Source organism: Rhincodon typus, chromosome 7 (genome assembly GCF_021869965.1).
Source record: "Rhincodon typus isolate 14 chromosome 7, sRhiTyp1.1, whole genome shotgun sequence".
In the NCBI taxonomy this organism is placed as follows: Eukaryota; Metazoa; Chordata; class Chondrichthyes; order Orectolobiformes; family Rhincodontidae; genus Rhincodon; species Rhincodon typus.
The window spans coordinates 9,310,257-9,328,785 of NC_063338.1; the positions used below are offsets into that span (position 1 = coordinate 9,310,257).

General features: G+C 52.4%; 1 protein-coding gene across 1 annotated transcript in view; it reads right to left on the minus strand.

Annotated features, from left to right (window-relative positions):
- fn1b (fibronectin 1b) overlaps window positions 1-18,529 on the minus strand; it is a 90,686-nt gene that overhangs the window by 50,340 nt on the left and 21,817 nt on the right. The window contains exons 12-19 of the mRNA XM_048598615.1: window positions 16,853-16,996; window positions 11,816-11,928; window positions 8,259-8,427; window positions 6,907-7,098; window positions 4,812-4,937; window positions 4,625-4,714; window positions 4,023-4,217; window positions 35-307 (exon numbers count right to left, since the gene is read on the minus strand). Coding sequence (XP_048454572.1) covers window positions 35-307; window positions 4,023-4,217; window positions 4,625-4,714; window positions 4,812-4,937; window positions 6,907-7,098; window positions 8,259-8,427; window positions 11,816-11,928; window positions 16,853-16,996 — 1,302 coding nt within the window. The remainder of the gene's footprint in view (window positions 1-34; window positions 308-4,022; window positions 4,218-4,624; window positions 4,715-4,811; window positions 4,938-6,906; window positions 7,099-8,258; window positions 8,428-11,815; window positions 11,929-16,852; window positions 16,997-18,529) is intronic.

The window sequence follows — 18,529 nt, forward strand, 5'->3', positions numbered from 1 at the left end:
CCACCCCCCAAACGCTGGCTCCGTCAGCACTTACTGGTGGTCTGCTGTCCAACCAGAGGCCGGCTCTCGGCCTCACGGTTCACGGCGTAGATGGAGAAGCGATAGGTGGTGCCGGGCTGTAACCTGGTGATCTCGGCAAAGTTGTTGGTGGATCTGGGCAGCTCGGTGGGCCGGCGGCCAGGCCTGTCCAAGGCCAGCACGGTGACGCGGTACCCGGTGACCTCGGTGCGAGGGGCGTTCCACATGATGGTGATCTTGTTCTCTGACACATCGATGAACTGCAGGTTGCTGGGGGTCTCCACCACCACTAAGGGAGGGAGGGTGGGGGGGGTGGGGAAGAGATCCGTCAGGGACATCACAGTCACTCCTACCCTCCTTCAGCCCTACCTCCAAAATCCTCCTCCTCTTCATCCTCCTCCTGATCTACCTCCTTCTCCCCCTCCTCCACATTCTCCCTCTTTCCCCTCCCTCCACATTCTCCCTCTTCCCCCTCCCTCCACATTCTCCCTCCTTCCCCCTCGCTCCACATTCCTCCCTCCTTCCCCCTCGCTCCACATTCCTCCCTCCTTCCCCCTCGCTCCACATTCCTCCCTCCTCCTCCTCCCTCCACATTCCTCCCTCCTCCTCCTCCCTCCATATTCCTCCCTCCTCCTCCTCATCCCTCCACGTTCCTCCCTCCTCCCTTCACGTTCCTCCCTCCTCCCTCCACGTTCCTCCCTCCACATTCCTCCCTCCTCCCTGTCCCTCCATATTCCTCCCTCCTCCTCCCCCCCCCCCCCACATTCTGCTGCTCGCCTCAATTCTATTCACATCCTGAAAGCAATTGCCCCACAGGGAATGGTCACATCGTGTTTACCTTACTGAAGGCAATTCCCACAGTAATAGCTGGGTCATTTAACCGGCGATGATCAAACCTACCACTCACAAATTGTTACTTCAAAAAAAAAAGGTCTTGACCACTAGCTCCCTTTAGCTAAGGAAATCCTCTGTTCTCACTTGGTCTGGTCTGTACGTGACTCCAGGCCAGGAGTAATGGGCTTGACTCTTAGCTGCCCTCTGAAGTGGCCTAAGAGACCCCTCAGTTTAAAGTTGCAAGTGGGAACACTTGCCACCAGTGTTCGCCATGAAACAGAAGCAACAGCATGCTGTCGCTACCCCACCCACCCAACAACCCCGCCACAAAATCCCCAGCCTTTGTCTGCAAGTCAGTTCCAATACCCCGTCTTAGGCCCAGGCCTCTTGTTCTCACTGGTAGCCACCCTTTCGAGGCAGGCAGAGACACGTAATTAGCCGGGGCACAAATCCCTCCCTCCGCGCCCCCACCCCTACTCCGACCACTGCCGCCTAATCTCTGCCCAAGTGGAGACCGGGGCATAGGCCCCTGGCCGGCTTCCCAGCTCCACCGAAAAATTCAGGCACCTCGGCGGCCAAACGTTCACCCCGTGAGGGCCCCAAAGCCCTTTCGCTCCCCCCCTCCCTCCCCCTCTACCCAGGCTACACAGAATGGTTGGGGGGTGTGGTGGGTGGGTTTCGCTGGTAGTGGGGAAGGGGAAAGCCTCTCAGCTCTAAGGCCATCAATGCCGGACATCACTAAGGAGGAGAACGCCAATTAGCCCCTTGCCTGGGGCCTACCTTCTGAACTCTTTCCCCCCATCATCCCCGGCTCTCCCGTGCAAACCCAGCCCTTTTCCGTGAAATTTTCTCCCCGCTCCCCCACTGAGGTAGACAGGATTAATCCCCCATAGCACTGAACCAACGAAATCCCGACCCTAACACTGAGAACGTACATTCCCTTCACTCTCAAAACATCCCTCTGGACCTCTTTAGCCCCCTCGCTTCATCCGGGAGCACAAGACTCTGTGTGTTGGGTTAGGCCTGAGATTATCCATTACCCCAACTGTCAGTCTGAAGCGGGGGAACTCCCCTACCCTTATCGCTGCTAACCGCATTAAGACAGGTAAATCACCAGGCCACATAATGAAAGCAGCACTCTTGCGTTCTGAGCTCCCTAGTCACCTCTTACTTTGGACACCATGAGCTGGCTTGTGAATAACATCCGGGACCATTCCCTCTTCTAACGCAGCCGAATATTCCCAGTTGCAGCGCAGCTTCGGCCTAGTTCCTCTTTTCCCCAAAGACTCTTGCCCAAGTGAGGGAGTAGCAGATCCTTTAAGGGAGTCTGCCCCCCACCCCGTTAATCCAAAGAGGGGCCAAAAATAAAAGAAGTCCCAGATCATCTGGACCCCTGGAGTTAAGCGTTGAGAAGATTCAAGGCCCAATCCAGAAATTTTTAGCCCGGACTGTTTATGCTGCCTGTGTGGCGCAGTACCGAGGGAGTGCCGCACGGATAACGTGCACACTTTCGACCGCTCCAGCTCTTCTGACTAGACCCCGTGGCACGAGCTCCAAAATTCTCTCTGTCAGCAGCGCCTCTGTTTGCGGTGGGATCCTGCTGAGTGCAGATTTGCCACCTGCCCAAGAACTGGCGGTGACCACACTCTCCCGAACAGGCTGAGAAAGTTGGAAGGAGACAGAGAGAGAAGCCGGTGGGGTGTGTGCGCGCGCGCCTGTGTGCGTGTGTGTAGGGACGGGTGTGAGTAAAGAGGAGGATTTCTGCATGTTTCCGACAACTCATCCTGTGAAGTCCTCTTGGAGAGAAAAGTGTCGTCTTTGGAACTGAACAGAATTTATCCTGGGGCAGGGAAAACAGGAACGGCTTCCCTGAGGAATCCTGGCTGCAGACGGGGCTGCTGTACAGGGTGATCATTTGTCTGACAACACAATCTCAGAATCGTGAACCACGAAGGGTGGGGGGGAATTGGATTGCTGGCTGAGCCAGCAACGCTAATTTTGTCCCTATTTGGTCATGGAGGCTCAGGGCAGACCAGACTGAGACAGAACAGAAACCCAGCGGCTTTGCTGTGCATTTCTTGCAACCCACAGCCAAGCCCCGCTCTCTCTCTCTCTCTCTGTTCTTGTGGTCTGGCCTCCCTTCTGATGATCAGGGGAACTGCAAGCAAGGTCATCCCAACCGCGTCAGAGAACATGGGGCACGGGGACGGTTTTAGGTTTCAGAACGTCAAGGGCATGGGAACGGTGCTGACTGACCCCTGACCCGGCCAGTCCCCTCGTCTCACCTTCGAGAGCAGCTCGCGTCCACTTGAGACAAGGGAAAGGGGGCCACAGGCCGACAGCTCACGTTCTCCTCTCTCCTCCCCGGGAAACGTCCCCCCGTCGTCTTCCAGTCGACAGAGGGACGGGTTTTAACTCGGTCAGTTCTTTGCGATTCGATTCGGCTGCTCGGGAATGAGCTTTTGACTCAAAACACTGCCTCCTGCCTCCCGCTCCCCCTGCAGCTGCCTCCTGGAGGGGAAGGCGCCCACGACCCAAAAGGGATTTTCGTCGGGTGGACAGCCTTGGGATTCCAGGAGGCTGGGTGGGTCGCCGCGCAGGGTGAGAAAAAGTTCCTGCCTTTTTGTCCCCGTACGGGTTTTTCGTTTAGGTAAACTTGCCGGGGCCACCTTTACTTTTGAAGCACACCCCCCCCCCGCCCCAGGCTGTAATGCAGGAAGCAGGGCTGCCAAGTGGCGCATGGTCAGCTTCCGCGCACGGCACAGCGACAAAGGGCCACACCTGTCAGCTTCCGCTGCTGCCGGCCAAGTATCGGCCAGGCCTCGGGGTGGACAGGCCTTACCGAGGACCGCCACACCCCCCCCACCCCCAACACCTCGCTTCGAAGGGAGGTAGGCAGGCGTGGAGGAGCGGGGCCTGCGGTTTTCAAAGTCTCGCCAGGAAAGAACAGCGCCTCCAGCAGCCCAGCACAGATCCGGTGTCAGGAGTGGGAGCGCAAGCCTTTCGGAGGAAAGCACCCCCTCACCTCACCTCCAAAAATGCCATCCCCTTCTTTCAGAAAGTCACGGGACTCCCACCCACAATCTCTCTCCCACCCCCTACCTTCGCAGCAACCGCTCCACCCCCCACCAAATCCCCGCTCCACGCGCTGTGGGATCGTCACTCCATACCTGGAAGAGGGACGCCACCGGTGGTCTGCTGGATGACCAGCGGGACACTCTCCTGGCTCTCCTCCACGGCGTAGATGCTGATGTTGTACTGGATGCCAGGCAGCAGGTCGGTCAGGGTCAGGTTGGTCGAGGTGCTGGGCAGAATGATCTCGGTGCTGGCTCCTTCCACTGACGGCGTGTACACCACACGGTAACCTGGGGAAGGTGGGTGGGGGGTGGGGGTGGGGGGTGCGTAGGTTTTGGGTGCCCAAGCACAGTCAAAACGTTAGCCATTTCACTGCTCCTCTACAGCAGGCCCTTGGTCATTCCCACGCTCTGTTGTGTTCCAGCCTTTTCTCGTCCCCTCAAGGCACGGCACTGACCAGCACACTGGCAGCGGTCACTCTCTAGCAATCTTAACCCTGACTACACTGCCCACCCCACCCCAGCTAACCCCCAACCCCCTCCCACCACCCCGATCAATGACACCCTCCTAAACACACAGAGACTATTCTATTCAGAGAACTTCTAGGAACAGTTCAGGAACTGATAGCTGCTTGTAAGGTCAGGCTGCCCTTATCGCAGGAGAGGTGCGCCCTGGGATCCTACAGGGGTTCACGTACCTGTGATCGGGGCTTGAGGCCTGGACCATTCAATGGTGATGGAGGTCTCATCGACGTGGTCAACTGTGTACTCTGTGGGACTGTCGGGAGCTGTGCGAGGAAAAGGCAGAAAGTTATCCCGGGAAACTACGGGTGCTCCTGACCGCTAAAGACGACGCGGCAGCGAGGTGTTGCCACGGTGACCAACCTGTCGTGGGCGTCTTGGTTAGGATCAGCTTCTCCCCATCTTCCGAGACTTCATAAACGTTCACGATGTACTTGCGGCCGGGCAGCAGGTTGGGAATGGAAACAGATGTGACTGTGTTTGGAACATCTGGAAGCAGAAAGGAAATACAGGCTTAAGATCTGTCTTTCCTGGGCCTCCCAGGCATACGAGCTCATAGACAACAGACTAACTCTTTGGAATGACTTAACTCGCATCGAATCCCCTCAGTTCCATCCGTCCCTGTGGGCGACATTCTATACGGTGCTGCCACTGTGGAAAAGCCTAGAACCTCATCCTCCATCACTTTGCTTTCCAACCCTCTCTCACCATTAGGAAGCGATCGAGACAATTCATCTCTCACACACACACACACACATATGCGCACACACCCATACACAGGCACATGCACACGCACGCACACACAGACACACACACACAGACAGACACACAGAAACGCAGACTTCCTCCTCACTGGCAAACGACAGGCAGCCTGTAACACCTTGCTTGACAACCTCGCCCTTTGAGAGGTGCTACACAAATGCAGGTCCTCCATTCTCTTTTCCAGCTGTGGGACATTTTGTCCCAACTCCCAACCTCGAAAGGAAGGCCCAAAATCCTCTTGGCCTCTTAGCCTGCGCTGGGTAGCAGTTTCCCAGAAGTCTGCGATACGTTCACAGTCTCCCCCAGCCCCCAGCGTCAGCTGAACCAGAACGTCAAACGGTTCAGGAATTGGCAGCCAGTCCTGGTTCGGCAGGCAGGCCCTGACCAGAGGGATGCACGGGGAGACCGCTCCAACCATAAAACATTCGCTACCTTCATTGCTATCCAGCTGCAAGAGAATGAAGGCAGCAAGGAAAAGCACTGCAAATTCCAGCATCCCACAGTCAGCAGGTCGATGAGTGTATACGGAAATAATATCGCCAGGGTAACTGGTGAAGGAGCAGCATGGGTGGCTGGGCAACAGGAGATGTAGTTACAACTTTCTTTAGGAGCCTAAGCCACTCGGTTTGAACTGAAGGGCAACAGCTACTGAAAGCATAGGAAGGCAAATGCAATGTTGGCATTCATCTTGACAGAGGGGTAGAATACAAGAGCAGGGATGTACTGCTGTGGCTGCAAAAGGATCTGGTCAGACCGCATTTGGGAATACTGTGAGAATTTCTGTGCCCTGTATCGAAGGAAGGACAGGCTGGCCTTGGAAGGAAATTTACAAGAACGATTGCGGGGATGAAGGGCTTGTCACACGAGGAGCGGTTGAGGACTCTGGGTCTGTACCCAATGGAGTTGGAAAGGGAGGGGGGGTGGGGGGGGGGGGGGGGTGGTTGCTGGGGGAGAGGTACATGTGGTGGGATCTGACTGAAACTTACAGGATACTGACAGGCCTGGATAGAGCGGACATGTGGAAGATGTTTCCACGAGTAGGAGAGACTAGGAGCCTCAGAGTGAAGAGAGAGCCCTTTAGAACTGAGATGAGGAGGAATTTCTTCAGCCAGAGGGTGGCTAATCTGCGGAACTCACGGCAGTACAAGGCTCTGGAGGCCAAATCATTGAATGTGTTTAAGACAGAGATAGATCGGTTCTTGATTAGTAAGAGGATCAAGGGTTACAGGGAGAAGGCAGGAAAATGGGATGGAGAGGCATATCAGTCACGGGGAGGTGATGGCCTAGTAGTATTATTGCTGGACTGTTAATCCAGAGACTAGATAATGTTCCAGGGACCTGGGTTTGAATCCTGCCATGGTAGATGGTGGAATTTGAATTCAATAAATATCTGGAATTAAAAGTCTAATAATGATAGTGAATTAGTGAACCCAACCCATCTGGTTCACTAATGCCCCTTAGGGAAGGGAACTGCCATCCTTAACTGGTTTGGCCTACACGTGACTCCAGGCCCACACAGTGATGTGGTTAACTTTTAACTTCTCTTTGGGCAATTAGGGATGGGGCAAAAAATGCTGCCCGGCCAGCGACGCCCTCATCCCGTGAATGAATAAAGAAGAAGAAAACGAAAGAGAATGGTGGAGCTGACTAGAAGGGCCGAATGGCCTAATTCTGCTCCTACATCTTCCGGACTTACCAAGGTACTGAGGCTGAGCATCGTCCTCGCTAAGCTCGTACTTGATGCGGAACCCAGAGACCGTGTCAGACGCAGTCACCCAGGACACCACGAAGCTGCTGGAGGTGACCTCGGTGATGGATTCTGTGGTCGAGGACTCCCTAATGATGTCTCCTTCCGGCAACAGTTCTGTCTCACCCTGAGTCGGAGACACTGTCAGGATTGGGGCAGTGAGGGGGAGCAAAGGTGAAGCACAGGGGTCACTGAAACTGTCGAACAATAGTCGAGCATTCACCCCGAGCAGGAGGACAGATCGGCAACAACGATTAATTCCCACAAGTCCAGAAAAGTCATCTGCCCGTTCCAATACGATGTAAAAGTTTTGGTGGGTTGATAAGAGAGCCCTTTCTGGCGAGGGGAGAGGTGGGGGCGTTGCCACTGGGTAACTAAGCGAGGTGGGGGCTGGTGGTAGTGACAAATACACCACTTTCCCAGCTCCAAAAGAATGGAGTTCTGGTCGGCTCCACCCCATCCCCGTCGCAGCCTGGCTCACTCTGCCATCTGGGGTCTCTGGTTGGCGGAGCAGGAAGAGGGAAAGCGGGGAGGGGTCCTTCAGGCAGCCGACACAGCCTCCTACGTGGCGTCTGTTAGCGCCACAGTGGCGTCAGGGTCGACGTCAGCAAGCACTGCTTCATTAAAACAAAATGGAGGGGGGGGTGGGGTGCACGTGTGGAAATCTGGGACTCTCCTGACCCCAGCCCATACCCGCAAAGCTGGGGATCGAACTGAAAACCTCAGAAACTGGAGAGGGGACTCCGCTTCCGACTTTTGTTCGACCGTGCAAAGACGCGCCACGTCGAGGTCAATGGGGAGGCCACGGCCTCGTAGTTTTATCGCTGGGCTGTGAGCGCAGAGACCCAGATAATCTTCTGGGGACCTGGGTTCGAATCCCGCCACAGCAGACGGTGGAATTTGAATTCGATAAAAATCCAGCATTAGGAGTCTAACGATGACCATTGTCGATTGACGGAAAGACCCATCTGGCTCGCTAATGCCCTTTTAGGGAAGGAAACCTCCCCCCCCGCCTTCCTTACCTGGTCTGGCCTACACGTGACTCCAGGCCAGCAACCACGTGGCCCTGTGGGCAATTGGGAGCGGGCAACGAATGCTGGCCTGGCCAGTGACGCCCTCTTCCCGTGAGTGAATTTTAAGTAGGGCAGAGGTACCACCCACACAACCCCCCCCACCCCCCCACCTATCCCCCCAAAACACACACTCTTCACACCACCACCTCCCCCACCAAGCTCCCCGCCGCTGCCCGGAGCGGAGGAGGCTGCAAAGCCCCCCTCGGCTGGGGAGGGGCTGCGACTTACGTGTCACGTAGGAGGTTGTGAACTCGAAGCTGGTGACCATTGTCCGGCCGTACTGCGGCTTGCTGGCCAGCTGGCCTTCATAGGTGAGGCCGGGTTTCAGATCCCTGATGGTGTACGAGTAGGTGTCACCTGGAATGGTCACCTCCCTCCATCGCTCCCTCGAGTTTTTCTGCACGGAGAAGAACAGGCAGCGCCAGCCGTTAACATTCGAGGGGCGGTGGGGTGGCCTCGAGATTTCTTCTTAGACCAGCCTCGCCCCAAAACCCCGGATGGGAACAGACATTGGTCTTTCGCCAGATCGCAAACAGTTTTGAATCTCGTGAGCTCAACTCCTAACCCTGAAGGGGTTGCTGCGACAAAAGTATCAGCAGGGAGCGTCGAGCCACGGTGCAATTGCTGACATCTTTTTCACATTAAACGGGTGGGTTCTGGCCTTGCTATTTTTTCTGTTGTTAAGTACTGCGGGCCCCACAAGCCTTTCTCCTTTTCTTTCCCGTTAAAATAATAAAACACCTGGCGTTCCTCCCCACCTCCTCCCCCGGGACACTTTGCAAATGGGGGACATCGCTGGCCACCTCCCCACTCCCCCGCAGCGACGGTCGGTACCAGAGTTTTGGGGTGCTGCCGGCACAGCCCTCGGCCTCAAGGTGCCCTATCGGCAACAGCCAGGGGGCGCTAGTCTGAAGATTGGGTTGTCTCCCACAAAAGCCTGTAGGGTCACAGGCTTGTCCCAGACGGAAACAGGCCCTTCGGTCCTACTCGTCCGTGCCGACCAGATGGACCCTATATTAATCGGGTCCAATTTGCCAGCTCTTGGCCCTCTAAACCCTTCCTGTTCATGTACCCATCCACAAGCCTTTTAAATGTTGTAATTGTACCAGTCTCCACCACTTCCTCTGGCAGCTCATTCCATACACATATCACCCTCTACATTACCCCTTAGGTCCCTTTTAAATCTTTCCCCACCCTGACCTTAAACCTATGCCCTCTGCTTTTGGACTCCCCTACCCTGGGGAAAAGACCTTGACTATTCACCCTATCCAAGGCCCTCATGATTTTATAAACCTCTGTAAGGTCATCCCCTCAGGCTCTGACACTCCAGGGGGATAATAGCCCCAGCCTACTCAGCCTCTCCCTGTAGCTCAATCCCTCCAACCCTTGCAACATCCTTGTTAATACTTTCTGCACCCTCTCAAGTTTCACAATATCCTTCCTGCAGCAGAGAGACCAGAATTGGAACGTGGTATTCCATCTTGAGCCCTGCTCCCCCCCAATCTCCCCCAACCCTCTGACATACAGGGGATGTGTTTCAACACTGCGATTTCTTGACATTAAACTCAGGATGGCCTTGGCTGCCTTCTGTGCTTCTGCTTAGCGTGCCAAGACAGAGCTGGAAATGACACACACTTTCCTGAGCATCGCTTGAGCAATGGAACATTGTCTTGGACTCAAGTTTCAAGCTTTCGCAAACGCCTGGCAAGCCATTCCCTAGGTGCCTCAGCAAGAACAGGGGGGGGGGGGGGGGGGGGGATGGAAGGCTACGAGACCAGTTCGGGTGCAAAACTGAAGTTTTCTTTTGTGAGTTGGGGTGAGGAGCAGAATGGGATAAACCTGACACGACAAGGGCTGCGTTCCCCAACTGTATAACGGGTTAGTGAGTGGTCACGTGTCCTGAGGCCTCAGGCAGTTCGGTTGCCAGAGTTTAACACACTGCGATGCCTAGTGTAAGAACGCAGTGGACAAATGGGGCCCTCTTTGCCTCTCGCAGCACAGACAATGAGAGCAGGGGTACGCTTCCCGCTTGCAAAATGGAGCCACTGGGAGCCCACAAAAGGTTTGCGGGATCAAATCCCCGCCGCGCTCAACCCGAGCTGAATAATTCAGGCATCTTCCCGGAACGGGCTCTGTTGCTCGGGGAACAAAATAGCTGCCGCGGCCCAGGCACCGCTGCCAACGATTAGGTGCCGCGGTAGTCCTCCGACGGTGAGCGCCGCCTTGAGCCGGCAGGAAAAGGAAAACGCCTGGCGCAGTCATTGGGATTTGGCCCCAACTCCCCTCCCCCACCCCGAAGGGCCTCACGGTTGCAAAGCCACACAGGAAGCTCCCTCAAAGAGGCCTGTGATAACCGGTCTCTGCAGTGTGGATTGATGGGACGGAGTACAGAAGAGTACGCCCTTGCACTTTGTCAAAACATGCCACTGGACCCTGCCGGGGCGGGGGCGCAGTTTGGTGGGGGAAGGGCCTTGGCCTAAACCTCCCTCTGGCAGTGCCTGCCTTCCCTTAGCCCCACCCCAGCACTGCCAGCTGAGATTTATGTGCCTCATGAGTGAGCATCCCGCTTGTCCCTTTGAGCTGGTAGAGACCAGCTCAGCTACAGGGTCAGGGCTACACAAGTGCTGCCCGTTATCCCGGGGGGTAAACGCGCTGGCACAGGGATTTATGTTCCCCCCCCCCCCCCCCTTCCCGTACACGCCCGCTGGCACCAGCGAGAAGCCGGATGCTGACAAGTCTGGCTTGCTCCCCCAGCCCCCAGTAAGGACACTGTGCGAGAGCTTCCTACAACTATCTGATGGTGATCCGAAAGACACACAACAAATCATACTCAGGGCCTCCTTCTACCAAGTCTCTACAGAGGAAGGGGCCAAGTTCCGGCCAACATGATGCCAGGCCTGTTCTTCCTGCCATAGACCCTCTGGAATTAGGAAGGGGCCTCGGCAGAATTTGGAAGAGCCCCAATTTGGAAGATTCAGTTGGAATCGCTAAGCCCCGCAGTGACTCCTTCCCTGCCCAGCATCTCCCCCACCGTGCCCTCAGTTTCCGCCAACTCACCCGATGAGATGAGGGGTGGGGGAAGAGACAGAGAGAGAAAGAAAGAGAGAGATGGAGAGATACAGAGAAAGAAAGAGAGAGATAAAGAGAGGGAGATAGAGAGAGTGAGAGCAAGAGAAAAAGAAAGGGAAAGAGATAGAGAGAGATAAAGAAAGAGAGAGAGAGAGAAATAGAGAGAGAGTTGGAGAGAGAGAGAAAGACAGAGCGAGAGAGAAGAGATAAAGAAAGAGAGAGACAGAGAGAGAAATAGAGAGAGAGAAAGAGAGAGAGTGAGATAAAGAGAGAGAGATAGAGATAGATAAAGAAAGGGGGGGGAGAGAGAAAGAAAGAGAGAGAGATAGAGAGAAACAGAGAAAGAAAGATAAAGAGAGGGAGATAGAGAAAGTCAGAGCAAGAGAAAAAGAAAGAGAAAGAGATAGAGAGAGATAAAGAGAGAGAGACAGAAATGGAGAGAGAAATAGAGAGAGAGAGAGAAAGACAGAGAGATAGAGATAAAGACAGAGAGTTAGAGAGAGAGAGATAAAGAAAGAGAGAGATAGAGAGAGATAAAGAAAGAGAGAGAGAGGAGGGAAGAGAGAAAGAAAGAGAGAGAGAAAGAGAGAGAGATAGAGATTGAGAAAGATAAAGGAAGAGCTAGAGAGAAAGAAAGAGAGAGAGATATATAAAGAGAGAGAGGGAGACCAGGGTTCTCCTAGCTCCATTATTGATCAGGGGGTGGGTATACTTACAGGCTTCCATTTCAGGATGTACCGGACGATGTGATACGATTCCGGTTTGTTCCAAAGGATGGGATGTGAGTTCGTCTGGTTCCCAGCCTCCGTGATCAGCACTTTGATAGGTCCTACATTAGAACGGAGCAGACAGAATAATAGCTCAGGGAGCTTTGCGAACGCACAGTTTTACGGAGAACTGCATTGAGGCTACAACAACAGGACAGGCCATTCGACCTAATTGATCCATAAATACTCCATGTGATTCCCTTCGCTCGTACTCCATTAGCATCTCCCTCAATTCTTTCCTCCATTGGTAGTTTGTCCAGCCTTCCCCTGAATGCAATTACTCCACATTGTAGTGAGCCCACACTCTGAGTGAAGAGGTTTCTGCAGATCTCTCTATCGGATTTATTTTATTCCCTGTTGGATTTGTTCATGACTGTCTTATATTAATGACTCCTGCTTTTGACCTGCATCACAAGTGGAATCATTGCTCTATGTCTACCCTATCAAGCCCTTAAAGACCAGCATCCTCAGTCTTTGGTAAATTCAAAAGCCTAATAATCTCTTGGTTCTGGCAAATCCTTTCCCCAGTTTCCCCAGGGCCTTTCTACGTATATCCTTTACGTATTGCAGTCTCACCATTAAAGTACCTTCTCTGTCTCTCGACCATAGGCATTTCTGCCCCAAAGTCAGTGAGTGAGGGCACAGTTGAAAATAACCTCACACAAGCCTGTACTGTGCTGTACTGTTCTATGTTCTATGTTCAAACATCCATCAGCATGTGGATTCATACTGTTCTAGTTATTAGCCACAGGTTAAATTATAGAGACAGAGAGTTGTACAACATGGAAACAGACCCTTCAGTTCAACTGGTCCATGCCGACCAGATATCCTAAATTAATCTAGTCCCATTTGCCAGCATTTGGCCCATATCCCTCTAAACCCTTCCTATTCACGTACCCATCCAGATGCCCTTTAAATGTTGTAATTGTACCAGTCTCTACCACTTCCTCTGGCAGCTCGTTCCATACACACACCACGCTCTGCATGGAAGAGTTGTCCCTTAGGTCCTTTTTAAATCTTTCCCCTCTCACCTTAAACCTATGCCCTCTGGTTTTGGACTACCCTACCCTGGGAAAAAAGAACTTGGCTACTCCTACTATCCATGCCCTCGTGATTTTATAAACTTCTACAAGGTCATCCCTCAGCCTCCAAAGCTCCAGGGAAAATAGCCCCAGCCTATTCAGCATCTCCCTCCAACCCTGGCAACATCCTTGTAAATCTTTTCTGAACCGTTTCAGGTTTCACAACTTGCTTCCTATAGCAGGGAGACCAGGATTCAGTGCAGTATTCCAAAAGTGGCCTAATCAATGTTCTGTACAGCCGCAACATGATCTCTCAACTCCTATACTCAATGCATTGACCAATAAAAGCAAGCGTACCAAATGCCTTCACTATCCTGTCAACTGTGATTTCACTTGCAAGGAACTATGAACCTGCACTCCAAGCTCTTTTTGTTCAGCAACACTCCCCAGGACCTTACCAATAAACTTTTAAGCGATATGGAGCCAATGACAGTGGAACAGGTTTGAGGGGCTGAACGGCCTCTTCTGCAGGGCAGCTATAAGAACGCTGCCATTGATATTATCATGTCTGAGCAGGGTTTCCATTCCAAACTACTGCTTGTCGTTACACTTAGTTACTGTTTACTAGAAGCAACTAATTTCACTGGGGTTACTAACTTGTCGATTGTATAATGGAATCTTTTGGTATCCTAGTTACTAACCTGATGACATTATATATCAGTATTGGTCATAAGCAGCAATTCATTTGTCAGTCAGGTCAGGTAGTATCTAATTATTAACCTGGTTGACTGCATCATTACTAATATTGTCAAATTAGTAACCAGGATGCATTTCAAGTAAATATTCCCCTTGCCTAATTGCCACGTTACAAGTTGTTCAAAGTCTCTAACTGCTAATGACTACCCACTTATTTAGTTACCGATCTAACTACAGTGAGTAATTATTGTTTCCAAACTGATGGCTACATACTGACCAGTCAATAACATGGTGACTACCTCTCACACTCAGTTACTCGCTAACCTGGTACCGGCACACTGCGAGTCTCTTCAGTTGAGAGCCCATGCATCTTCTCATCTGTGCGGTAAGGGAGAAGGCGTTTGGCCCATTTACACATTTGGCAATCTAGCTCAGTGCACTCTCAATGAACTTGGCAGGAAGCAACATTAAATTGGGACAGAGACGTGCTTCAGAAAGCCTGTTCTGCAACACTCACTGTCCAGTGAGGTCAGCGGGGGGGGGGGGCGGGGGGGGGGGGGGGGGGGGCCGCGGTGTTGGAGGGGTGTTGCGCAGTGCCCGTAACTCACATGTGACAAAAACCAGAGGAAAGGAAGGGCCTGGGGGAGAGGTAGCTCATAGAAGGTCTGAAAACAAATTCAACCTTAAAAGAAAACAATCTCTTTCGTATCGCTGATTCAAAATTGCTCAGGAGGGAGTTGCACACGTGGCCACTTTGCCAGGAGTATCCTCTCTGACTGCACTCGGCAATCAGGGCAGTTTACCCTTCTACTTCATTTTAGAGTGAAGCTTTTGACTGAATTGGATTCCCTTCAACTGAAGTCGGCACAGAATTTGTTAAAATGGGAAGTAGGCGTGCGGGTGACTCCCCCCCCAGCTCCCCCCCCTCATTTGTTACCAATCCTACAGCGAGAAGGCAAAGTTTCTCAACGTTAAACCTAGTGATGGTTTATAATATCGATCCGGAGCAACAACCTTTAGGTCTGGGGGTGGTGTGGGATGTGCCGATCATGTTTATAAATAGAGCTGTGCATTGCGAATTCGTCAAATCAATATGGCCGCCTGCTAGGGTTGCTGTACATCACCCACAAGGGCTCAGGCCTGGTCACTTGACGATATTTTTGAGCAGTTGTGTTACCCACAACCCATCCCTCCAACTGCATCTCTCCCACTCCCTGCACATGACAACCATTTCGCTGCCATTGGAAGTTGCTGGGTGAATGGGGAGGGTGGCGGGGGTGGGGGGGGGGGGAAGCGGTGGTGGGTTGGGTGCTGCATATTCACAGGCAATGGCTTGCTTGGCACCTCCCAGGGTCATGACCTTGCCAAGCCCCAGTGTCTTACCCATGCTGATGGCTTCGATTTGGAGTTTTGGACGGGTGTTCTAGGCCCTTGATGTTGCAAAGCAATATACTTCAATCAAGCCAACAGGAAAGACGGGAAAGGGGGTTAGAAACAAGCACTGCAGAGCCCTGCCCGACTGTATAAATCAGCGAGTTTATGAAGGATAATTACTTCAAAATGATTAAACTTTGTTACTCCCTCTAGGCAGTGCAGCCAGTCGCATTAATCAGTACAAATCACAAACTGCCTTACTTCCTTGCTGGCATAAGATAGCAGCCCATACGAGCATCATCGAAGAAATATGTGCAGGGGCATGGGCCCAGTGATCAGGGAGGGAGAGAGAGAGAGAGAGATGCAGAGAGACTTTCTGAAGGAGCCGACACAAACTCAACAGATGGACAGCCTCTTCCTGCGGTCTGAGCATTTCTCAGTTTTGCCTTTCCCGGCAGTCCCCAGGCCTCTCGGATATCTACCGGCGCTGCATTCACTCAATCAGGAGCGTAAGGGCTTTCAGCTCTTCAGGCCAGTGATGTCAGAGCAGAAGGCCATTCAGCCCCTCAAAACGATTCATCATTCCATTAGAGTGGGGCTCACTTGGAATATAACTTAGCGTCTTTGGTGCCGTGATATTGGACCAGGAGGCCATTCAGCCCCTCAAACTCATTCCACCGCTCCGTCAGAATGTGGCTCAAGTGGATTTTAACTCCATTTACCAGCTTTGGTGCCTATCCCTGAGTAGGCTCAGAAAAGTCTATCTCAGTTTTGACCTGGACCTCCCCAAGCAGAGGAAACCGTTTCTGTCTGTGATATCACTTTGAGAAGATCGTTGCTTCACCTTCTACTCCCAAAAGGAGCACAAGCCTAGTCTATGGAACATGTACTCATAACTTGCAACACATCATATATTATTGTTAACACAAAATTAAGATTTCCAGACGCTTTGCAGGAGTATTAACATTTAAAGCCAATATAACCAAAAGCTTGATCAACATGACAGGTATGAACTGAGGAGGAGAGACAGCTGCTGAGGTGATGTTCAGGGATAACGTTCCAGAATTTAAGAATGTTGGAAGTTTAAGCTGTGGCAAAATCCCGGGTTTGTGTGGTGAAAACCTGATCACGTTTATAAAAAGAGCTGTGCATGGCGAATTAGTCAAATCAATATGGCCGCCTGCTTTGGTTGCTGTACATCGCCCACAGGGCCTCAGGCCTGGTCACTTGACGATATTTTTGAGCAGCTGTGCTACCCACAACCCGGCCCGCCAACTGCATCTCTCCCACTCCCTGCACATTACAACGGTTTTATGATCTGAGAGGTGGTGGTTTGGCATCAATTTGTTCAACAAGGTGGCACTCAACTTGTTGCAACAGCGCCAGCTTCTCATAGCGTGAATCGGTCGCTGTTCCTGCCTCAAGTTGACAATTGGGGAGGGTGGTGGGGATGGGAGGATCAAGTCAATCGAAGACTAAGGGGGGGAAATGGAACCGTGCGCCTACAAATCCCACAGCACGTTCTCAACCCCCAAGAGTGTCCGACTGGGCTCAACCAGTCACGCTCCCGTGAATGAGGAGATACCGTGGTCAAGGCCCATCACCTCAGAGATGTGAGCACAAATCCTAGCCAACCTGTGCATGGGAAGATCCCACGGTTGAGGCTATTGCGCTTAAAGGATCCATCTTTAGCCACGCCTTTTTGAGGAGACCTCCTCTGCTGCCTGTGGATGGTGCCCACTGGATCACTTCCATCCGCCCCTCATCAGAGCAGATGGGGACTAGGTTTAACATCTTATCCTTGGTGGCAGCTCTCGACGGCCCGGTGCTCCCCTCAGCACCAGAGCCCCAGTCCCGATCGGTGGTTGGGGGTGGGAGGGGGGTACAATCCTACCTGGTGAGGCTGACTGTGGCTGACAGGACCATTCTCCGATTCCCCGGCCGTAGCAGTGGCACAGGTACTGGATTCCATCCCGGTACTTTTGAAAGCTCTCGCCGATCTGGTAAAACTGCCTCGTCTCGGTGTCCTGGCACTGATCTGGTTTGGGGTAGAGAGAGGGTGGCAGTGTGTTAGGTGGAACTGCGGTGGCGGAGAAACACAATACCGTTGGCTTTTGCCAGTGTTTGTACGCCGCATGGACCTCCTCCCACTCTTACCTCGTCTCATCTCTAGCTTGGGATCTTTCTGTGCCTTCCTCCTTCATGTGCCAACCTAGACTCATATGGCACAGAAACAGACCCTTCGATCCAACTGGTCCATAATCCCAAACTAAACTAGTTCCACCTGCCTGCGCTTGGCCCGAATCCCTCCAAACCTTTCTTATTCATGTATTTACCCAAATGTGTTTTAAACGTTGTAACTACTACCCATATCCATCACTCCCTCTGGAAGCTCATTCCACACACAAACCACTCTGTGTGCAAAGGAATTGCCCCTCATGTCTTTTTTAAATCTTTCTCCCCTCACCTTAAATATTAGAATAGAATCTCTACAGTGTGGAAACAGGCCCTTCGGTCCAACGAGTCCACACTGACCCTTGCAGCATCCCACCCAGACCCATCCCCGATAAACCACCTAAGTTACACATCCCTGAACACTACGGGCAATTTAGCATGGCCAATCTACCTAACCTGCACACCTTTGGACTGTGGGAGGAAACCGGAGCACCCGGAGGAAACCCACGCAGACACGGGGAGAATGTGCAAACTCCACACAGACAGTCGCCCGAGGGTGGAATCGAACCTGGGTCCCTGGCGCTGTGAGGCAGCAGCGCTAACCAATGAGCCACCGTGCTGCCCTAAATAAATGCCCCCTACTCTTCAAATCCCCCACCAACGGGAAAGACACCTGCCATTCACCGTATCTATGCCCTTCATGATTTTATAAACCTCGATAAGGTCCACCTCTCAACCTCTGATGCTCCAGTGAAAAACGTCCCAGCCTATCCAGCCTCACTTCATAATTCAAACCTTCCATTCCTGGCAACATCCTGCTAAAACCTCTTCTGAACCCTCTCCAGCTTAATAACATCCTTCTGGCTTCTGGATCTGGCTTCTCCTTCGTGAAACAACTGCAGTCATGTTATAACTGATAGTTACAAACGCTCACTGGTCTCTCTCAGCAGAAGAACTTTCTCCCAAATTCCTGACTGGATTTAGCTGTGGCTGTGTTAAATCGATGGCCATTAAGTTCTGCACTCCCCCGGCAAACGGAAACAATCTTCTCAACATCGACCCGATTATATAAAAACCCTCGGCTCACTTCAGCACCGTCTGCAGATAGGAGAGAGTGCAAGTGGGGATGTTTTGACTCAGACCGTCTCACCACAAGAGGACAAAGGGGAACCCAGGGAGTGAAAAAAAAAGACTTGCTGAGTTGTGTTTTCTAGTTGGGATTCTTGCTGAAAATCATGCACACATGTTTTCCTGCATTGTTAACCACTGATTCCATTTAATATCCTACTTTATTGTACACTCGGGAGTGGCTCAATGCTTTACCATAGGCAGCCTCGCTCACAGCCAGATGTAGTGTAGCGCTGTCTACCGACTTGCCCCTTTTTCAGACACTGTT